This window comes from Zingiber officinale, chromosome 7A (genome assembly GCF_018446385.1).
Source record: "Zingiber officinale cultivar Zhangliang chromosome 7A, Zo_v1.1, whole genome shotgun sequence".
NCBI lineage: Eukaryota > Viridiplantae > Streptophyta > Magnoliopsida > Zingiberales > Zingiberaceae > Zingiber > Zingiber officinale.
The window spans coordinates 29,177,340-29,196,449 of NC_055998.1; the positions used below are offsets into that span (position 1 = coordinate 29,177,340).

General features: G+C 39.7%; 4 protein-coding genes and 1 non-coding gene across 7 annotated transcripts; 3 read left to right on the plus strand and 2 right to left on the minus strand.

The window, feature by feature from the left end:
* Nucleotides 1-229: 229 nt before the first annotated feature.
* Nucleotides 230-301, plus strand: TRNAM-CAU. The gene has a single exon. It is a non-coding gene; the product is annotated as a tRNA-Met (tRNA).
* Nucleotides 302-1,522: 1,221 nt separating this feature from the next.
* On the plus strand, nt 1,523-5,818 carry LOC122001246 (aspartic proteinase 36-like). Its single transcript, XM_042555898.1, has 10 exons — nt 1,523-1,990; nt 2,294-2,423; nt 2,633-2,889; nt 3,460-3,687; nt 4,272-4,434; nt 4,569-4,645; nt 4,762-4,858; nt 5,009-5,075; nt 5,298-5,369; nt 5,471-5,818. The coding sequence occupies exons 1-10, from the start codon at nt 1,617-1,619 to the stop codon at nt 5,620-5,622; spliced, it is 1,617 nt and encodes a 538-aa protein (XP_042411832.1). The 5' UTR covers nt 1,523-1,616; the 3' UTR covers nt 5,623-5,818.
* A 1,361-nt stretch (nt 5,819-7,179) lies between these two features.
* Nucleotides 7,180-9,685, plus strand: LOC122001247 (probable glycosyltransferase At5g03795). Its single transcript, XM_042555899.1, has 4 exons — nt 7,180-7,542; nt 8,042-8,253; nt 8,353-8,701; nt 8,810-9,685. Exons 1-4 carry the CDS (start codon nt 7,213-7,215, stop codon nt 9,476-9,478), a joined length of 1,560 nt encoding a protein of 519 aa, XP_042411833.1. The 5' UTR covers nt 7,180-7,212; the 3' UTR covers nt 9,479-9,685.
* Nucleotides 9,686-9,691: 6 nt separating this feature from the next.
* LOC122001249 lies at nt 9,692-10,908 on the minus strand. The gene is made up of 2 exons (XM_042555900.1): nt 10,262-10,908; nt 9,692-10,175 (listed from the first exon to the last, which is right to left on the minus strand). The coding sequence occupies exons 1-2, from the start codon at nt 10,813-10,815 to the stop codon at nt 9,764-9,766; spliced, it is 966 nt and encodes a 321-aa protein (XP_042411834.1). The 5' UTR covers nt 10,816-10,908; the 3' UTR covers nt 9,692-9,763.
* Nucleotides 10,909-11,259: 351 nt separating this feature from the next.
* Nucleotides 11,260-16,191, minus strand: LOC122001250 (pentatricopeptide repeat-containing protein At1g74750-like). 3 transcript variants are annotated; one of them, XM_042555902.1, is made up of 4 exons: nt 15,810-16,166; nt 15,036-15,101; nt 14,763-14,843; nt 11,260-14,068 (listed from the first exon to the last, which is right to left on the minus strand). In XM_042555902.1, exon 4 carries the CDS (start codon nt 14,063-14,065, stop codon nt 11,378-11,380), a length of 2,688 nt encoding a protein of 895 aa, XP_042411836.1. In that variant the 5' UTR covers nt 14,066-14,068; nt 14,763-14,843; nt 15,036-15,101; nt 15,810-16,166; the 3' UTR covers nt 11,260-11,377. The 3 variants fall into 3 exon arrangements, with proteins under 3 accessions (XP_042411836.1, XP_042411835.1, XP_042411837.1); XM_042555901.1 differs by lacking the exon at nt 15,036-15,101 and having other exon boundaries at nt 15,810-16,191; XM_042555903.1 differs by lacking the exon at nt 15,036-15,101 and having other exon boundaries at nt 15,815-16,166.
* Nucleotides 16,192-19,110: the final 2,919 nt, after the last annotated feature.

The window sequence follows — 19,110 nt, forward strand, 5'->3', positions numbered from 1 at the left end:
TACAAACGTATCATTATTTTCTTATTAATTCTTAATTTAAATATCTAAAATATTATATATATATATAGATAGATAGATTTCTACCATTGATAAATCATATACAATCTCTAGTTTAATAGTAGTTATCATTCTTAATTACTAGAAGATTTGAATTTTCTCTGTATGGTAGTGCTCATCATTACTTAATATATTAATATATTAAATATTAATTTCTGGTTATATTCAACAAATCAGAGTGGCGCAGCGGAAGCGTGGTGGGCCCATAACCCACAGGTCCCAGGATCGAAACCTGGCTCTGATAAATTTTGATATTTTTTTTTACAAATTTCATTTGGTCTGATTTGTCGGGCTTAAACAAATCCGGCCCATATTTGACTCATTAAGGGGCCCATCACCCACTGCTTATTCAAACCGTTTGACACTCATTTCAGAAATTGTAATTTAATCGAGTTATGGTCGATATTTCTCAACGGTCGTTGGAAATTAGTTTAAAATATTTTTAATATAAAAAAAACCATTTTATGCTTGCAGTTGATCACTAACTATTATGTAATTTTTATTTATAAAATGGCATAAATAAAATACCTGTTAAATTGTTGTATTAATACATAAATTGACAATGGTAGCAATTAATACATAAATAATGCACTAACTAATGCACTCAACCAATATCCAAATTATATATTCACTTCCAAAATTATTAAATGACACATTATTTTTTAAAAAATCTTTTTTTTTATTTCAATGGGCCCTTAAAATAGGTAGTGAAGGTGATTGGAAAATTATGACCGAGCTAGCTACTTGAATGATTTGATCCAAACGCAACTAAGTTAGTCATGATTTTCCCGATGACGCTTGAGCATGAAATTAGAGTTAGGTCTTGACCTTCCTGGGAGGCATCGCAAGTGGTAAGACATGAGTCGCACAAATCTAATTATTTAAGATTAATTTTCAACAGGGACATTTATCCGACGTAATTAATTTCTAGAAAGTTCGATTATGAGTGCCGGGCTACTTATTTCTTTTACGGATTTTTTAAAAAAATCATCTCTAAATAATTGATAGACAAAGAAAAGAATGAAAAAGACTACTATGAAAAAGTTAAGCGATTAGGTAATTTTAAAATTCGGTGGGATTTGTGTATTTGAAAAGTTTCAATTCATTATTTTTTAAAAAAATCAAAAATATATTTAAAAAATTAAAAATCATTATCAATTGCCACAAACTCATACTTTATTTATTTATTTATTTCTTTAATTATTTATTTTACTAAGAAATGATGGGGAAGCACCCAATTGACCAAGGGAAGAAAGACGTCCAAAAAAACCAATAACACGTCTCAGCAATTGAAATCTCAAATCGCCAACTTTGACTCAATTTCACTACGTCTCTCAACTGCGGAAAATGACGTTATTTATTTCAAAAACCAATAATCATTATTTATTTATTTATTTTTAAATAGACAATTCGAATCGAAAGCTTCAATATATTATTATTATTATTATTATTATTATTCGGATCGATTAGATTAGTTTGCAGCCCTGGTCGAAAGAATGGCGGTCTACGCGGTGTGGAGGAGGAAGAAGAAGAAGAAAATAGAAAGGAGGAATATATAAATGCAATTAAATCGAGGATCGCCATGGCGTGACCCTCTTCCCTTCTCCATCGCTTCTTCACCTTCCGCTTTCCTCTTCGGTGCCGTTTTGTTACCGGAAGAAATAGCGGGGATGGTTTTCCGTCGGCGGCCGATGCGGATTCCGCAGTTGATCCTCCTTCTCCTCGTTGCCTCCGCTGCCGTGGTGTTTGCCGCGCAACATCCGGCCGAAGCGTTCAAGGCAGGCCTGAGGCTGGAGAGAACGCTGCCGACGAAGGGCGTCCACCTGGATCATCTACGAGCCCGCGACCGCTCCCGCCATGGTCGGTCCTTGCTCGGCACGTCCGGCGTCGTGGATTTCCCCGTCGAGGGCTCCGCCAATCCCTTCACCGTTGGGTGTGTGCGCTTTCTGTTTGCGAAAAAGTTTCCTTCCTTTTTTTGCTTCTTTTGTCCTCTTGTTTTTTTTTTTTTTTGTGGAAAGAGGAATCTTTGTGTTCAATTCCTATGATTTTGGAATTTATTCAGATTGTTCGTTGTTAGGATGCCAGATTCCTGTTCTTTCTTATGAAACCGTCATTAGTAATTACTAATCAATGTCTTTCCCTGCTGTATTCATTGCTCTTGGTTTACGGATTTAAATTTTGTTTTGCTTGTTTACGTTGATGCTTAAGCTGTCTTAATCTGGCTATGTAACTTCAGGCTTTATTACACTCGCGTGAGACTGGGGAACCCAGCTAAAGACTATTATGTTCAGATCGATACAGGGAGCGATGCCTTGTGGGTGGTATGCAGTCCTTGCGATGGTTGCCCAAGTTCTAGTGAGTTGAATGTATGATCTCTTCCATCTTAATTGGGATTTCTCTCGGTCTATTACATGAAGCTGCCTCTTGTTTTGACAAACTTGTTTGTATCATTATGATTTCTGTATGTGTTTGTCATTACTTGAGTGTTTGTTTTTTTTAAAAAAAAAAATTAAACCTGTTGGTGTCATATTTTTTGGAGCTTTGGTTGCATAAGTTGTTGTTTTCTCGTATGCAGATCCAACTGAACTTTTATGAACCGGACAAGTCATCCACATCTACAGTCCTTACTTGTTCTGACGATCGTTGTAACTCTGCTCTCCAAATTGGAGAGGCCATGTGTCCTTCTGCCTCTTCAAGTGATGCCTGCAGTTACTCCTTCAAGTACGGTGATGGGAGTGGAACTGCTGGTTATTATGTATATGATACTATCTACTTTGATACAATTACAGGAAATCAACAGCCATTGAATTCTTCAGCTCAAATTGTTTTCGGGTATATATTCTTACAAGAACTATACTGACATACTGGTGTTTTCATGTTATTTAAATTTTTAACCAATTGATATCTCCAGGTCAGGGCAGAATTTGTACCTTATATGTAGTTGTTTATGTGTGTTAATAACTTTTGATGCGAAGGACAAATGATCTTGAATTGGCACTTTTCTGTTCAGCTTGAGTACCATCAATGATAAACTATTATATGCCATGTGACATTGCAAGTTTTTTGTTTTTTGAATCTTCCTGAGCAACAAATAATGAAATGCCATAAACACGTAGACCCCATAACTCTACTGTTGTTTTTCCTGACAAGTATTTCATAAACAAAAACTCAATGGCAATATATGGTATCATGTATTAGAATCGGTAATTGGCTTCTTTTAGTTAAAGAGTGTGTTTCAATGTATGCTGTAAAGTAGATGATAACTTTTAGTTTCTTTGATCAATAATAAATACCTTTCTGCTTGTTGAATCCTTTTTGTTTTCTCCACAATTCACTCTTTGATACTGAAGATTACAAGAAGCAAACTGTTACACTTACAATTTGAAATTAACTTTTACACAGATGTAGCAGCTCACAATCAGGGGATTTGACAAAGTCAGACAAGGCAGTTGGTGGGATTTTTGGGTTTGGACAGAACGGATTATCTGTCATTTCACAACTGTCTGCTACAGGTGTTGTACCTTCAGTTTTTTCTCACTGCTTGAGGGGTTCAGAAAGTGGTGGAGGTATATTGGTTCTTGGGGAGATTGTGGAACCGGGTATTGTCTACACCCCGCTTGTGCCCTCCCAGTAAGTGCTTATTGATACAAGATTTTTTATCTTGGTAACCAGAGAAGTCACTCTGGTTTTTTCTCTATGTTGTAAGATTTTAGAATTGTGGAATTTTTTGTGCATTCCTTGGCATTACTAAAACATTCACTCTCTCTTAAATAGGTGTCTTTTTTTCTAACTAATGAAACTTTCTTTCTAATTCTTGCTTATCGTCATTCATTTGTTTATTTTTAATTATTAATTTGAACAGACTGCATTCTCTTGTAGAAATTCAAGTTCAATTTTCTATTGAAAGTCATTGTTGCTTTGAGTAGTCTTAAGGTCTGGAAACTTTGCTTTTAGTAATCCTTGGTCGAAGAAACTTTGCACTGAAATTTCGAAGTGAAAAAAAAACTCTGAACAAAACTGAAGGTAGAAGAACAAAAATTTTACACTAGTTCTTTTAGGTACACTATGAAAATTTGCTAATTCTTTCGTTTTGGTACGGATTGTTCTGCTTTTGCCTATGATGTTTTACTTGAATATTTTCCCCTGGGTCTGTTTTTTTATTTAATTTAGTTTTTAGATTTTACATATACTGATTGCCTTCGTTTGCACATTAGGCCTCATTACAATGTAAACTTAGAGAGCATTGCTGTCAACGGCCATACGTTATCCATTGACTCATCAGTGTTCACCACAACAAACACCCAAGGAACCATTGTCGACTCTGGTACCACATTGGCTTACCTTGCTGAACAAGCTTATGAGCCTTTTGTTAATGCGGTAAGTTAGCTTGTTGCCTCTAATGCCTAAATATCTCTATGTAATTGGGAAAATATTGAGAATTTTTCTGCTGATTACCATCGTTTTGTGAATCAATATTTGAACTACTATTCTGATTCCATGCATACTTGCAGATAGTGGCTTCTGTTTCATCATCGGTGCGTTCAGTCCCTGCTCCTGGTGGAAATGAGTGTTTTGTGACTTCCAGCAGGTTATTCTGACACACCACATAGTGATTCTTCATTTTTGGAGCAATTTAACTTGTATAACAAAATGGTGCAATGCTTTTGAATTTACTAACACTGTTAATACATCTCTTAATTGCAGTCTTGATGAATCATTCCCTTCTGTCACACTGAACTTCAAGGGCGGTGCTTCCCTGTCACTAAATCCTGAGGACTATCTATTACAGCAGGGTGCTATTGTAAGTTACTACTTGTGTTATTACTGAATTGTCAACCGTTTACAAGAGTGCTTGATTCTATTGAGGTTTACAAGTTTATTGGTATGACATTCTGAGAATGCACAACATTATCATAATATCTGATAGGTAATATCAATTGTCCATGTTCAGGATAATACAATCATATGGTGTATAGGCTTTCAAAACAACCAAGGTTCAGGAATAACCATTCTAGGAGGTTCGTAGACTAAACCTTCATTCACTTTGTGTGTTCGATTATCTTGCACAACTTGCATGATATCCATGAGCAGCATTTACTAGTATCAATGAATTTGTTACTGAATGATTATAAAATGCTAATCTAACAAAAAATGCCTTAGTTTCATCATATGCTTCATAAGGCTGTTATTTTCACGTTTTTGGATCTAATTAAGATGTGCATGTGGATCCTTCTCTGCAGACCTTGTCCTGAAGGATAAGATAGTTGTTTATGATTTAGCTAATCAGCGCATCGGCTGGAGGAGTTACGATTGTAAGTCTCTAATCACTTACAAATCCCCTTGTTCCTTTCATCGCCAATCTCTTTTTGCATGACTGCTCAAACCTTGTCCTAAATATGCATCTCCTCTCCAGGTTCTCAGTCTGTCAATGTTAGCACATCGCCTAGCAGGAACCAGTTCCTAAACACTGGACAATTCAGCATTAATGGAGCATCGCACATCATTTACCACAAACTGCTATGGACTGCCACGGGATTTTTGTTCTTGTTTCTGTTCTTTATGTGAGCAGCTCACCAAGACAGCAGACCACACACAGATGACAGATAGAATTACCTTCATTCTCTTTAAACGCTATTTGATCTGTATACAGATGGTATAGATTGATTCTTTTACTGATGTTCTTAGATGGATATTGCTGCCATTTCTGTGTAAATTTGATTGTAAAGTGTATCTGTCACGAGTTTATACACGTTCAGATGTTTCTGATGAGTTCTTAATAAAAACAACCAATTCAAACAAACAAACGAACGAACAGTCCAAACAAGTAAACAACCAATCCAAACAACCAATTCAATAAAATCATATATGCAATTAATCAATCTTTAATTCAACAACCATTCCAAACAAATTAATACGGTGATAAGGAAGGGTCCACCTGTCACAAGTCAGTTGACATGATGTCGATCAAAGTCAATACGGTCAACGTTGGGGTTTATGGAAAGAATCTCAGCCAAAGGTGACTGTCTGTTTATCTCGATCGACAAAGGAGTAGGCAGAGCGGATCACCCGGCCGGTCAGATTAGCGGATCACTCGGCGGGCCGCCTGAATGGACATCATGAGCCGGTCGGACGAATGAACAAACCCGTAACTGGTTGTTTCGGTCGGTAGGGAAGTGAGCCGCTCGGACCGTCCTTCCGGCACAAGGAATGACATTACACAGGAGGGGACGAGAAAATAAAAGAAAGTACTCCGTCTATCATTAAATATGAAGAAACCAAGATAAAGTAGAACACTCCATCTATCAGTAATACACGGAAGTCAAGATAAAGAAGTCTTTCTCTGATAATTAATATCATTAAATAAGGACAGATGAACGATCATTAAGAAATGTATAAAAGGATATGTAGGGATGAGGAAGGACAAGATTTATCTATTTATCAAATTCTCATTCTCTCTTTCTAATTTTAATTTGAACGTTGGAGTGCCAATGTCAAAGACCCTTCCCTAATTTAATTTAATTTTATAAGATTAAAATCTTCATTCTATCAGTAGTCTCTTCATCCCGGATTTTTCAATTTTCTTGGTTCGGACATAAACAATAACTTTTAAATTTGTTCAATAAAATTTTTAGTCGAAAATATTTTTCTCTTTTAGACAATTCGTAAGTGCAAGCAAACAGACGATCTTTTTTTACCTCGTCCCAACATTAATGACCATTCTAATAAAACGCACTATTCACAATGACTATGACTATTTATATAAATAACTCTATAAATGGCAAAAAAAAATGATGCTGGTTGACTTACAAAAACATTTAAAAAAAATAAAACATTTAATAAAAAACCAATTTTGTAGTTTACCTTACCCAAATCGGATACGATGAAATGAATGCTCGTAAATTCGCGTTCGCTCGCCGAGTGGGGCGACTCACCCTGCCTCGTGTCTAGCTCGCCGCGACTCTTGGCGACTCAGTTCGCGCCACTTGGCCGTGGACGGCTTCCTTTCCAAATGAAGAATAATAATAATTAATATTATTAAATAATAAGCCTTCTTAAGTTACACGCTCGTAGTTGGCGTCTTCCCTCCTTACCCTCGAGGTCACCTGCTATTTATGACGCCAGGGAGGGAAGGATTCCAAAGGCCGCGAGGACGCCATGGACTCACCTCGCACGCTTCTCTTCCATGGCGGCGGCAGAGGAGCGAAGTTGGCGGCGGTGACGGTGGCTGTTTTCCTTCCTCTGGTTTTGGTGTCCATGGTGATCCTTGCTGTGGACTCGAAGTCCTCTTCAACTTGGGCTTCCTCTTCTTATGTTTCCCTTCCTCCTCCTCTTCTTCCTCCTCCTTCTCCTCCTCCTCCTGATGGTGGCGGCGGCGGCGGCGGCGGTAGTGATGGTGGTGGTGGCGGCGACGGCGGCGACGGCGGCGACGGTAGTAGTGGAGGAGGGGAGTTGAAGCTTGGCGCCCCGAGCCCGGCGCCGGAGCCTGTGAGTTCTTCTTCTGTTTATTCCGATGTTGTTTTGGTAATTATTTTTTTTCCTTTTCCTCCATTAATTAATTAATAAATTAATTATTTTAATAAAGGAAAGTTTATGATTTTGTTGAGGGAAAGAAAGAGAGATTTTAATACACACATTCTTCTGTATTGTAACGTCTTCTGATTCATTAGCTGTATTTCTTTTATATCTTTCCTTTTTCTTTATAATTGTCATTCACTTAATTTATTTATTTTCTTAACAAATGGGAGACAAAAAAAATATATATATATATAAGAAAGATTTGGAGTCGTGATAGAATCTGAAACTCCATTCTTTACTTAAATTTCACTCTCTCGTGTAAATGGAAATGCTTCCATGGACACAAATAATTTAATAAAAATACTTTTTATATAATTTCTTTTAATCTTCAATGTTTTACTTCATATTGTTTTTCTTTCTCTAAATTTATCATTTAGGATTTATTATTATTATTATTTATTTTTGTTAGGCAATATCACCAATTGGGTACAATATTGAGATGGACACTAGGACTTTACAAGGAAAAACAAGAAGAGATGTCAAATTAGACAAGCTTGAACATGACTTAGCCAGAGCTCGAGCTTCTATCAAAAAAGCATCATTGAATAAAGAAGTGGAAGAGCTCGACAAAGACTATGTTCCACAAGGCCCATCGTATCTGAATGCTTATGCTTTTCACAGGTGACCAAGGTTAATTAGTTAGTTTAATTTTTCTTTTTGTAGATTCCATTTCGATAAATAATACTAATAGTAATAATAATAAATAATTTTCTCTTGTAGGAGTTATTTGGAAATGGAGAAATTGTTCAAAGTCTATGTGTACGAAGAAGGAGAACCGCCCTTGTTCCATGATGGACCTTGTCGAAGTATATATTCTTCGGAAGGAAGATTCATCAATAGCATGGACTTGGATAGTCATTTTCGAATCAGGGATCCTAGTTTAGCCCATGTTTTCTTTCTCCCCTTCAGTGTTGTGAGGATGGTGAAGTTGATCTACAAGCCGAATTCACACGATATGTCGCCATTAATTAGAACCATTTCCGACTATATCAATGTCGTTTCCGATAAGTATCCGTATTGGAACAGGAGTCTCGGTGCCGATCATTTCATGCTCTCGTGTCACGATTGGGTAATACGAGGAACCTAAAGCCTAATTGGCCTCCTCCTTTATCTGTATAGTTTGATTCTAGATTTGATCATTGATGAATTATGTGAGTTGTGCTTGTATGCATTGCAGGGGCCTTATACTTCCCAAGCTATTCCTCTCCTCTACAATTCTTCCATTCGCGCCTTGTGCAATGCAAACACATCGGAAGGCTTCAATCCTGCAAAAGATGTATCGCTCCCTGAAATAAACCTGAAGACCGATGACATTTCGAGCATGATGGGAGGGCCACCAGCTTCCCGGCGTCCCATCCTCGCATTCTTTGCCGGTGGCGATCACGGTCCTGTGAGACCTTTGCTTCTCAAAGCATGGAAGGGCAAAGACCAAGATGTCCAAGTCCATGAGTACCTCCCAAAGGGGGTGTCCTACTACGACATGATGAGGAAGAGCAAGTTTTGCCTTTGCCCGAGCGGATATGAGGTTGCAAGCCCGCGCATTACGGAGGCAATCTACCTAGGTTGCGTTCCGGTGACGATCAACGATCACTATGTGTTGCCATTCAGCGATGTGCTCAATTGGAAGGCCTTCTCGGTGCAGGTGGCAGTGGAGGACATCCCGAACATAAAGACGATTCTATCCGGCATCTCTTCCAGGCAATACATAATGATGAAGAGGCGAGGGGAATTGGTGCAAAGGCATTTTGTGGTGAACAGCCCGCCGAAAAGGTTCGACGCATTCCATATGATCCTTCACTCGATATGGCTGAGACGGCTAAACATCCGCATTGATCAACAAGATTAGTTCACGTTAGACTAAAATTTTGGTCCATTGTTCGATTCTTTGCAATGCTCCTGTATACTACAGGGAAATTCTGGGTATATTTCTAACCGTAGAGGTTATTCTTGATGACTGCTAATATACAGCTACAATCTTAGCTTCTGTGAATGCAGTTAGTTTCCTTTTGGTCATGAGATAGATCGAATAGATAGGATTATAGGAAAAAAATGGTGAATATGATCAAAACAAAATAATAATACTGTGAAAGGATTCGAAGAACATGTAATGCTGCGAAGAATTAGACATGCATCAGTTTGCATCGATCGATTTCTTAATCGATCGCAGGACAGACCACATGGCAGTGGATGCAAAAAACAGGAGAAAACCAGTCAAGATGGCGTACTTCAATCCGAGATTCACCAGCAGATTAACCAGCAATCCAGCAAGAACCACGCCGACAAGATTGGCAGAGAACGCCGACCAGAACGGCATGTCGAGGATCGCCGCGACCATGGCTCCCGTCCAAGCTCCGGTGCCCGGAAATGGCACCGCAACGAACAGCATCAGACCCAGCCATTGGAACTCCTCCACCGGCGCTGCCTTCTCCTTGGCTCTCTCGAACAGAAGGTTAACAAGCCGGGTTGCTGCATCGCTCTTCTGGGAGACGAAAGATGCGAACTTTTTCAAGTAGAGGATGAGGAATGGCACGGGGACCATGTTTCTGCGGAAGAACAGATCGTATCAGGAGTCAGATTTCGGTGAATTTGGGAAAATTTGCGAATCGGGGCAAAGTGAAGTGACACGAACCCTAGAACGGCTAGAACTGTGATAGCGAGGGGATGGATCTGCATCCAGTATCCGACCGGGATGGCGCCGCGGAGCTCTAGAACTGGGAGAGTCGCGAGAACGAAGACGACGAGTTCATCGGCCCAACCTAGTCGTCTCAGCGCAGTCGCCACCTGTAACCCGAAACCGGATGCTCTTATGGAGTCGGCGGCGGTGGCGGCGGCGGCCAGAGAAGCGCCGCAACAAGCAAAGGCGAGAGCTTTCCAGACCACCGCGATCAGGAGAAGCCTTCGAAGCCCGGACCGCTTCGATTCTTCTGCAGCAGCTTCACACGAGCATGTCGTCGAAGAACCATTGCAGACAACAGATCGAAAGGAGGAGACGAGAGAGTGGTTGAAAGAAGCAAGCTTTGGTCCGAAAGGTAGGATTTTTGATGGGTGGGAGGGTTTTGTGGGGGAATGAAGGAAGATCGAAGGGCTCCTTGAGGTTGAAGAAGATGAACAGAGATTGAATCTTCTTCTGGTTGCAAAGAAGGTGGATGTCGCAGCTGAGAGCGCAATTGTAGCAGAAGCCATCGTTGAATTTCTGGAAGAGAAAAGGGTGGAAAACGAAGGACTTTGGTATCGCAGTTAACGATCTGATTGCGAGAAAAACGAAGCTTCTTGTCGACATTTCTAATTAAATAGGCAAAAATCAAAAGAGCTTATTATTCTTTTTTATTTTACCTATCAAACATTATTATAATAGTTTTGATTAAAGTATTATAACGTGAAATAGTTTTAAAAAAGGTTGCATGAAACTTGTAAACTATGCTATACAAGAATTCTCATCCGGAAAACAAACAGAGGCAACGCAGAGAAGCTTGACAATAAATGTGCTGAGCTTCATGTAAATCAATAACCTTAACCAGAATATTACGAGATGTAGCAGCAGTGTGCAATAATGGTTCTTATAGCACACAATTAACATAAAACTTTTGGGCTATGCTGCACAAGAAATTCTAGTCAGGAAAACAAACATAGCAATAAATATTATCAATTCGATTTATTATAGCCTTCTAAACAAGCTTAACCAATGATAAGTTTGCTCAACAAAATTGTTGTTGTGGGTTACAATCCCTGAAGGCAAAATAAATAGCTACCACAAATGCATGCGTTCGACATAAGAGTTAAGCAGCCACCTGTTAAGGAATTCCCCCTGCCCAATAAAGCAACCTGAGTTGCGATCTTCAGTGAAGAATGGAAAGTTGAAAGCATTCAGCAACTCCTGTACAGAATGCTTGACCAACGACGAACCAGTTACCCTGCTACGACGACCCCAGCCGGTGATGATCTCAACACGTTGCGGGCATACGCCTGAAGCAAGCATCTGTCGGCGGAACCAGGCAAGTGTCCGGGACAATGCAGTAATGGCAGTGCCCTCGGACATGACATGGAGATTGATGTTCCAATTAGACCTCTGAGTTTCCCTGACCAAATCAGGGTACACATTTCTCTCTGCAGCTACCTCCCAAATCAGTCCAGCCTCCTCCTTGAGGCCTGATTTACGAAGGAAATCAACAATGGCATCCACAAGCCCCCTCTTGCTCTCCCTGTCTTCACTATGCACCAAGTTGAAGAAACCACTCGCATGTGCCTTGACATTCTCTCCGTTTGGTTCTGGATCTGGTAAAGACAGCAAAAAAGAATGAGCTGGATGGCCTGTGATGGCCATGAGCTCGCAACAAGGGCCCATCTCGTGTGTTGCAGTACAACAGCTGAGGAGAAGGGTGTATGTCTGAAGAGAAGGAACCAATCCCAGTCCTAGCATGTTTACCAAAAAATCATAGGCATCGGTGAAACTGTGTACCTTAAGAAATGCACTTATCAATGAGTTGCACGTAGGCACATTAGGTTGCAGACCAGCATCAAGCATTGCTTGATACCATGCCCGAGCCTTTTCAACATTTCCAGCTTTACCCCACAAATCCACCAAAAGCCCATATACAGGTTCATCAGGCACCCAATCCCTTGTCATTTCCTTAAAAACGGCTTCTGCTTCCTCAAGATAACCATCATGACCTAGGGCCTCCATCACAATGCTATATGTAATCATATCAGGACGAAAACCAGCAACCTGCATTTCTTTATAAAGCTTCACCACCTTGGGATAGTTTTTGCGTTTGGCGTGAAGATGGATCATAATGTTGTAAGTAACAAGGCTAGGTTCACAACCTCGTCCATTCATCTCATGAAACATATTAAATGCATCAGAAAGATGGTCACTTTTTGCAAAACAATTTACCATTGTAGTGCATGTATAAGTGTCCAGTGAGATGCCTTCTTCTTGCATCTTCTGATATAAATCTAGCGCAACTTCCAAGTGGCCAGCTTTTGCATATATGTCAATGAGTGTACAATAGGTTACTTGATCTGGCCGGTGACCAAATTTCTGCATCTCCAGGAACACTTTGACAACTTCATCCAAATAATTAGCACGGCCATAAACATGTATGAGACGGTTGTAAGTTACCTTAGTCGGTTGACAACCATCCGCAGCCATCTCTTCTATGACTCTTCTCATTGCAGCAAATTGCCTAGCATGTCCAAGGATGCCAATCATGGTAGTGTAAGTGTGCCCATCATGCCTAAACCCAGGTTGTGATCTTAACCATTTGAAAAATTCAAGAGCCATAAAGTGATCATTGAGTGATTTCAACACTTGATTGGCTTGGTATGGATTGATCTTGTGTTGCAGATTGTTCAAAGCCTCTTTAGCTGTTGATCCCCATTTCAACTGCTGCAAAGTCTGGCGATATAGATCAATCACATATCCTGATTTTGCCTTACGATTAGCAGATGGATAACTTCCAACATGTGCCTTTGCATATCTGACTGGATTCTGGAACCTATTGGTGGATCCAGCAGTTTCCATAGATGAACCTGTCATTTTCTTTTCGGAGGTCCCTCCTGGCTTTAATTCAGAGGAGAGGTCATTAGAATGAAATTTCACCTTTTGCCGACTAGACTGTCTTTGGCATTTTGCATCAGACGAAACACCATTAGTACCAACAGATGATCCAATCAGACCCATACCATTTTGCTTAACACTCGCATTAGCAGATGATGCAGGTTTGTCTACAGTGTTAATGGAACAACTGGAATAGAAGTTGAGGGCATCTATCCTCTTGGAACAATCAGATGTATCAGCTAACTTGTAGTTAGAAGGCACAGTCTCATATGACGATTTAGTCTTAGCAACATTGAATTCATGTAGTTTGCCATTAGAAACTATAGCTTTGTGTGATGTGTTAATACCAGCAACACTAATATCATGTAACTTGCCATTTGAGGTTATAATCTCGTGCGATGCCTTAATATCAAGAACACTGTTTTGTAGATTTGATTTTGTTTCTCGGGTCTTGTCAGATAAAATGCCAACAGTTCTAATACCTGTCTTCACAAAGTGTCCAGTTGTAATCTTAGATGTGTCAACCACGTCAATCTTTGCAGAAGCATTCAAACTGTCTGGACCTGCTTTTGGAGGACTTGAGTCAGATCTCAGGGAGGACGAAGAGGAGATAACATGTTTAGCTGAGACTATATAGCTGGACTTCTGCTGGCTAATAGGGCCTACTGCATTTTGGGAGTAGGGCGGACCAGATTTTGTTGGAGCAACACCTACTGCAGTGGCTTTGATGGCTCTATCTTGTTCTATTTTGGGAACACAAGCCTCATCATCTGAGCAAGTGCCTTTAGCACTCTCTGCACAACCATTTCTCGTACCATTAAGATATAATTGCCGAGCATAGTGAGGCAGAGAGCCCAATTGCTTTGCCCTCAACATGATCTGCAATCAACCATGACAAATTATAGGAAAAGGGACCTTGGACATAAAACAAAGAAGGAAACTCTCAATTAATAAGCAATCAACTCTATACTTATTTCCAACCATAGAAAAGTTACAACATTATTCAGTGGATTGTGGGGGAAAAAAATCTCAAAGATTAATAACAGAATAAAAGAGCTATTTCTACTCCATATATTTCCTGGATGGTGTTCACTTGTCCTACATGAACACACAATTATCAAAATACCTCAAAATGTGCAAATTCAATATTTGGGCTGTCAAGCAGAGTTCTTCAACATTACCATGTGATTGTAGTCCCAATTATATGCAGTCCACATGAATCCTAGCCCTCTATACAAGTTTGTTGGGTAGTGTTAAAAATTAACACTAAATATACCCACAAATAGGAAGAGCAGTCTGGAAATTTTGGCATAAACAGCACTCCTTATAAATGTGATTAGGGGCATGACCAGAGTAAAATCAGTAATTGCAGAGAAGACAAGGCATATTTAGTATCACAGCCAATGATTTCAATACTTTAAAATTTTATTAAGGAACCACATTTGGTTCAATATCATGATAAAGTAATCAGACGTCTAGGGTTTTGTTGAAACATGAATTAACAGATTCTAGAGTGGTTAAAAATAGAATGGAAAGCTTTAGTTACTAAAAATTGAAATCTTAGCATACTTACTGCCCCTGTTATTTTTACTCTGGAGTTGGAAGTTCATTTGATGTGGCCATTGCCTTCATGCTTGAAATTCTTTAAGCTCGCCTAAAAGGAACAAATAGTTGAATTGTCAAAGCTGACTTTTTTAAATCTTGTCTTGCTTTGTAACCTTATGATCTGTTAGCTGAATATTAGTTATGAACAGAATCTATTTTAGCAGGAGTTGTAATCATAATGGAATAGCTGATAACAAAACAGGTAGAATCCCCAGTAGAATGCAAAGTCATAAATTTGCACCTGTTAACATCATCTAAACGAATTGAACATCAGCGGATACTCAAAGCACTGTGCCTAAGTATGCATCTATATGAGAAAAGAAAAAAATTGCTCATTGTTCATAGAGAATGACTCAATGCATATTAAGTACAACTAAGGAAACAAAAACTTCAATAACAAAAGTAAGACGAATAGATTAGCTTCCTTTGAGTTGGTTCTACCTAGTTCTCCGTCCGTGTCATAGAGGGTGAACACTCAAAATTCACTCCTTAAATATTCATATTTCCTATTTATTCATCAAACGAAAAAGATTTAAAAAATATTTATCGTTTTTTCATATTCATCAAATTCTAATTAGTTTCCTAATATTCATGTAAAAGAACCTATAGTTGACTTATCCCTTGCTCATAATCAATCTATTCAATTTCTTCGTCAAGGAAACAAGCCCTAGAAGCATACAGAGTAGAACGAGTAACAAACTTAAATCCAAGCTAAAATTTAAAAAATCATATGAGCCTAGACAGCCATCTAGAAGACCAACCTCTCCTGCACCAAGGACACTTACAACAACCAAAATCCAGCAAAGGTTTCCCCATTAGAACGTCAACTTTTCAACTCTCCACTTCAACCAAAACTCATTAAAAAAAACGCCAGGAGTTCACTTTCCTTGGGGATACACAGCAGATTCCGGAGAGAATTGGCATCTCGAACAGGAATAAAAAGAAACAAGAGGGGAAAAAAAATTTCTCCTACTTACAGAAACTTTTTCGACAGAAGAAACAAACTCTCCTTTACCTTACCGCAGCTTCAAAGTCCGAGAGAAAGGAACAGCGGCGGCGCCGTCCCTAACTCTCCAAGCACCGAAAGCTTCTCCTCCAAATACGCCGGAACGGAGCCAGGGGAGAGGAATCGAGAAAGGCTGCGCAAAACCCTACTTTTTTCAAAAGATTTCAACACATGCGGCGTTTTATGGACTGCCTACGACTACCATTCTTCTTCCCCTCTTGTCGCCTTTCCATTCTCACCGCCCAGCGCATCTGCTTCCTTCGATCCCTCCTCTCCGCCACACCCCGAATTAAGTCACGGCTGATGTGGTCGGAGAACAGCTCTGCAGTTCGTTACCTAGGTCGTGCTTTAATTGGAATCGGATTGAAAACGTTGCTGTTTACGCCTGCCTGTTATCGCCCTTCAACGGCTTAATCGCACGACGTCCACTCACCTCCTTTGACTAATTGCCTTAAAAGTATGGGCCCCAGAATCAACTGTGAGATGTGCAATCAATGGTACGTTTTGAGTGGGGAAGCCCAACCTGCCTTGCGCGCCAAGTCAGGGAAATTTCATCGACAGGTGTTTACTGGGAGGAGAAAAATACTTTAAGTGCCATTGGCATTCTACATAAAACTTCCGAATGGGTTCCACAGTATCAGCGAATATGAAGCAGGTATAAATTCGGTAAGAGACGAAATAAAGAAAAAAACATTTAAGCGGTATATTACGATGCCAACATGGACGCCTTCCAGTATCCATTGAATACAGCGGGCCCGCAATAAGGTATCGTCAACCAATCATAGGCATCATTGACAAGGATATTCCCACCAGTAACCGCGGGGTTAGCTGTTGAGAGTACGTATGGGCTTCCCGTGAGCCACGGGCAATGATTTGCTGTGTGTGGTAACGAAGAACGGGGAATAGATTTGGTACGGTTTGAGCATGAGATGGTGACACGTCACTAGCCATTTATGTGGGCGATAGGTGGCCTTGTATTTTGAATATCAAAAGAATGATTTTTTTTCTTAAAATAATCAAGATGCCCACATGGATCCTATGAAAATTTTCTATTGCATATAAGACTTAAATAAAAAAAAATTCGAACAATTTTTAATAAATGATGATTGAAAATATGAACATATAAAAGTAGAGATAAAGAGATCCTATTATAGATAGATCATTAATTTTATATTAAAAGTTTTTTTTTTATTTTGTTATTATTTTAAATTAAAGCATATATATATATATATATAGAGAGAGATTCTTTTACACGTAGGTACTTAAGGGTGGATACAAATCTAAGACATGAATTGTACTGAATTAAGATTGACTTAGGTACGAGCACGACCTGCGTACGTTGAATGCCGGACAGATTGAGACAAGATTTGCCCAAGTGAATGAACCAACATTTTGTCACTTGAATTTCTTTTTGCTACCTACTCAAGAGTGTAACGGAAGCATTCATATAAAATTAAAGACAATTCTGTAATGTCTCGACATTAATGGTGATATTAAACTCATTAATAGTGATTTCGTAACGTCTCAACATTAATGGAGTTATTAAACTCATTAATAATGATTCTGTAACGTCTCAACATTAATGAAAATATTAAACCCATTAATGGTGATATTAAACCCAGCATTAAATGACTATAATTTGGTCATTCATTGCAGGTAATGTGAGAGCTCCTATATAAGGAGGCTGAATCTTGAGCAAAAAGAGAAGCGGAAGATAAGCAAAAGAGAAAGCGAGAGGAAGAGCAGGAAGCGAACCTCTGCACACCCGCGTTCTCTCACAAAACTCTCTCAGTTGTGCATAAGTTCGGCTGAACTGCTCGTGATAACACTCGGGTGCATTCTCAGTTCTCCACGAACAACCAGTACCTGGTTGCGTGCGTGGTTTTGCCATTGTATCTTGGGAAATAGACGACCTGATAGAATCTCGAAGCACAGCCGGAGGTGGAACGAACATGTTTCAAGGAAACTGTGGTGAACGTAGGCCTCGGTATCTTAGTCAACGAATTTTCTTCCCGATTCGGTGATCAACTACAATTCTACTACCCATCACATCAACTCCGTAACTCAGACCACTGGAAGTTTGGCAGAACCAAACCTACTGGCAGCCTGAGATTATCCACTCAGGTCATTTCAACAGATAAGTTAGAATTGATTTTGTGTAATTTTAATTATGTAATTTTCCCAATATCTTTGGCAACAGATTGTCCAACAATCTTGAAACAAATTCGAGTTCTGTGGAGATGGCCACAAAACAAAGTGTTGAGTTGCAACAGACTCAACACCTTAAAGCTCCCTCCACCCTGATTGGAACTGTGGCAATCAACCATGGGGAAAGGTCAGAGAAGTTCATTTGAGTGAACTTCAAGAGGTGGCAGCAGAAGATGCTCTTCTACTTAACCACGCTCAATCTGGTTTAATTCTTAACCGAGGACCCTGCCAAGCGTGCTGAGGATGTTGATGCATAGACTCTCAGTGCAGTGGAGGCATGGACTTATTCTATGTTCCTTTACCGAAACTGGGAGTCCCTGGACAAGAAGTATAAGATGAAGGATGCAGGGGCCATGGAATTCATAGTGGGTCAATTCCTAGATAACAAGATGGTTGACTCCAAGATGGTGATCAACCAAGTCCAAGAGCTTCAAGTGATCTTGCACAAGATCCACTCAAAAGGGATGGTTCTAAGTGAAACCTTCCAGGTGACTGCTATTATTGAGAAGTTGCCTCCAGGCTAGAAGGACTTCAAGAACTACTTGAAGCACAAGCAGAAGGAGATAAATGTCGAAGAACTCATTGTTAGATTTCGTATCGAAAAAGACAACAAGAGTTTAGAGAGAAAGCTATTCTCTCAAGCTACTATGGAAGAAACGTGGTCGAGCACGGTCAAAACTCAAAGCGTAAGAACCCAAAGACTTCCAAGATGGGACCCAAAAGAGGTGTTAAAAAATTTTCTGGAAGTGCTTCAACTGTGGTCGAGCTGGTCACAAATCTTCGGAATGTAGAAAGCCGAAGAATAAGCAAGAGGCTAACCTGAACGAGGGATCTGAAATGGCTGACCTCTGTGATGTAGTCTCCGAACTGAACCTGGTTGGTTCAAATCCATGACAATGGTGGATCGATACTAGAGTCACCAGACATGCCCACTGTAATAAAGAGCTGCTCCACAACTTTGAAGAAGTCAATGGAGGCAAGCTGTTCATGGGAAACTCAGCAACCTCAGAGTTTATGGGCCAAGGAAAAGTGATGCTGAAGATAACCTCGGATAAGGACCTTAGAACAATGTGTTGTATGTTCTAGAGATTCTGAAGAATCT

Bases quoted from the DNA above. Each gene is read 5' to 3' on its own strand.
- LOC122001246 (XM_042555898.1), top strand. From the start codon at position 1,617: ATGCAATTAAATCGAGGATCGCCATGGCGTGACCCTCTTCCCTTCTCC. The intron at 1,991-2,293 runs GTGTGTGCGCTT...ATGTAACTTCAG, and splicing joins GCCAATCCCTTCACCGTTGG to GCTTTATTACACTCGCGTGA. The intron at 5,370-5,470 runs GTAAGTCTCTAA...TCTCCTCTCCAG, and splicing joins CGGCTGGAGGAGTTACGATT to GTTCTCAGTCTGTCAATGTT.
- LOC122001247 (XM_042555899.1), top strand. From the start codon at position 7,213: ATGGACTCACCTCGCACGCTTCTCTTCCATGGCGGCGGCAGAGGAGCG. The intron at 7,543-8,041 runs GTGAGTTCTTCT...TATTTTTGTTAG, and splicing joins CGAGCCCGGCGCCGGAGCCT to GCAATATCACCAATTGGGTA. The intron at 8,254-8,352 runs GTGACCAAGGTT...TTTCTCTTGTAG, and splicing joins AATGCTTATGCTTTTCACAG to GAGTTATTTGGAAATGGAGA.
- LOC122001249 (XM_042555900.1), bottom strand. From the start codon at position 10,815: ATGGCTTCTGCTACAATTGCGCTCTCAGCTGCGACATCCACCTTCTTT. The intron at 10,176-10,261 runs GTTCGTGTCACT...GTTCTTCCGCAG, and splicing joins ACAGTTCTAGCCGTTCTAGG to AAACATGGTCCCCGTGCCAT.
- LOC122001250 (XM_042555901.1), bottom strand. From the start codon at position 14,065: ATGTTGAGGGCAAAGCAATTGGGCTCTCTGCCTCACTATGCTCGGCAA.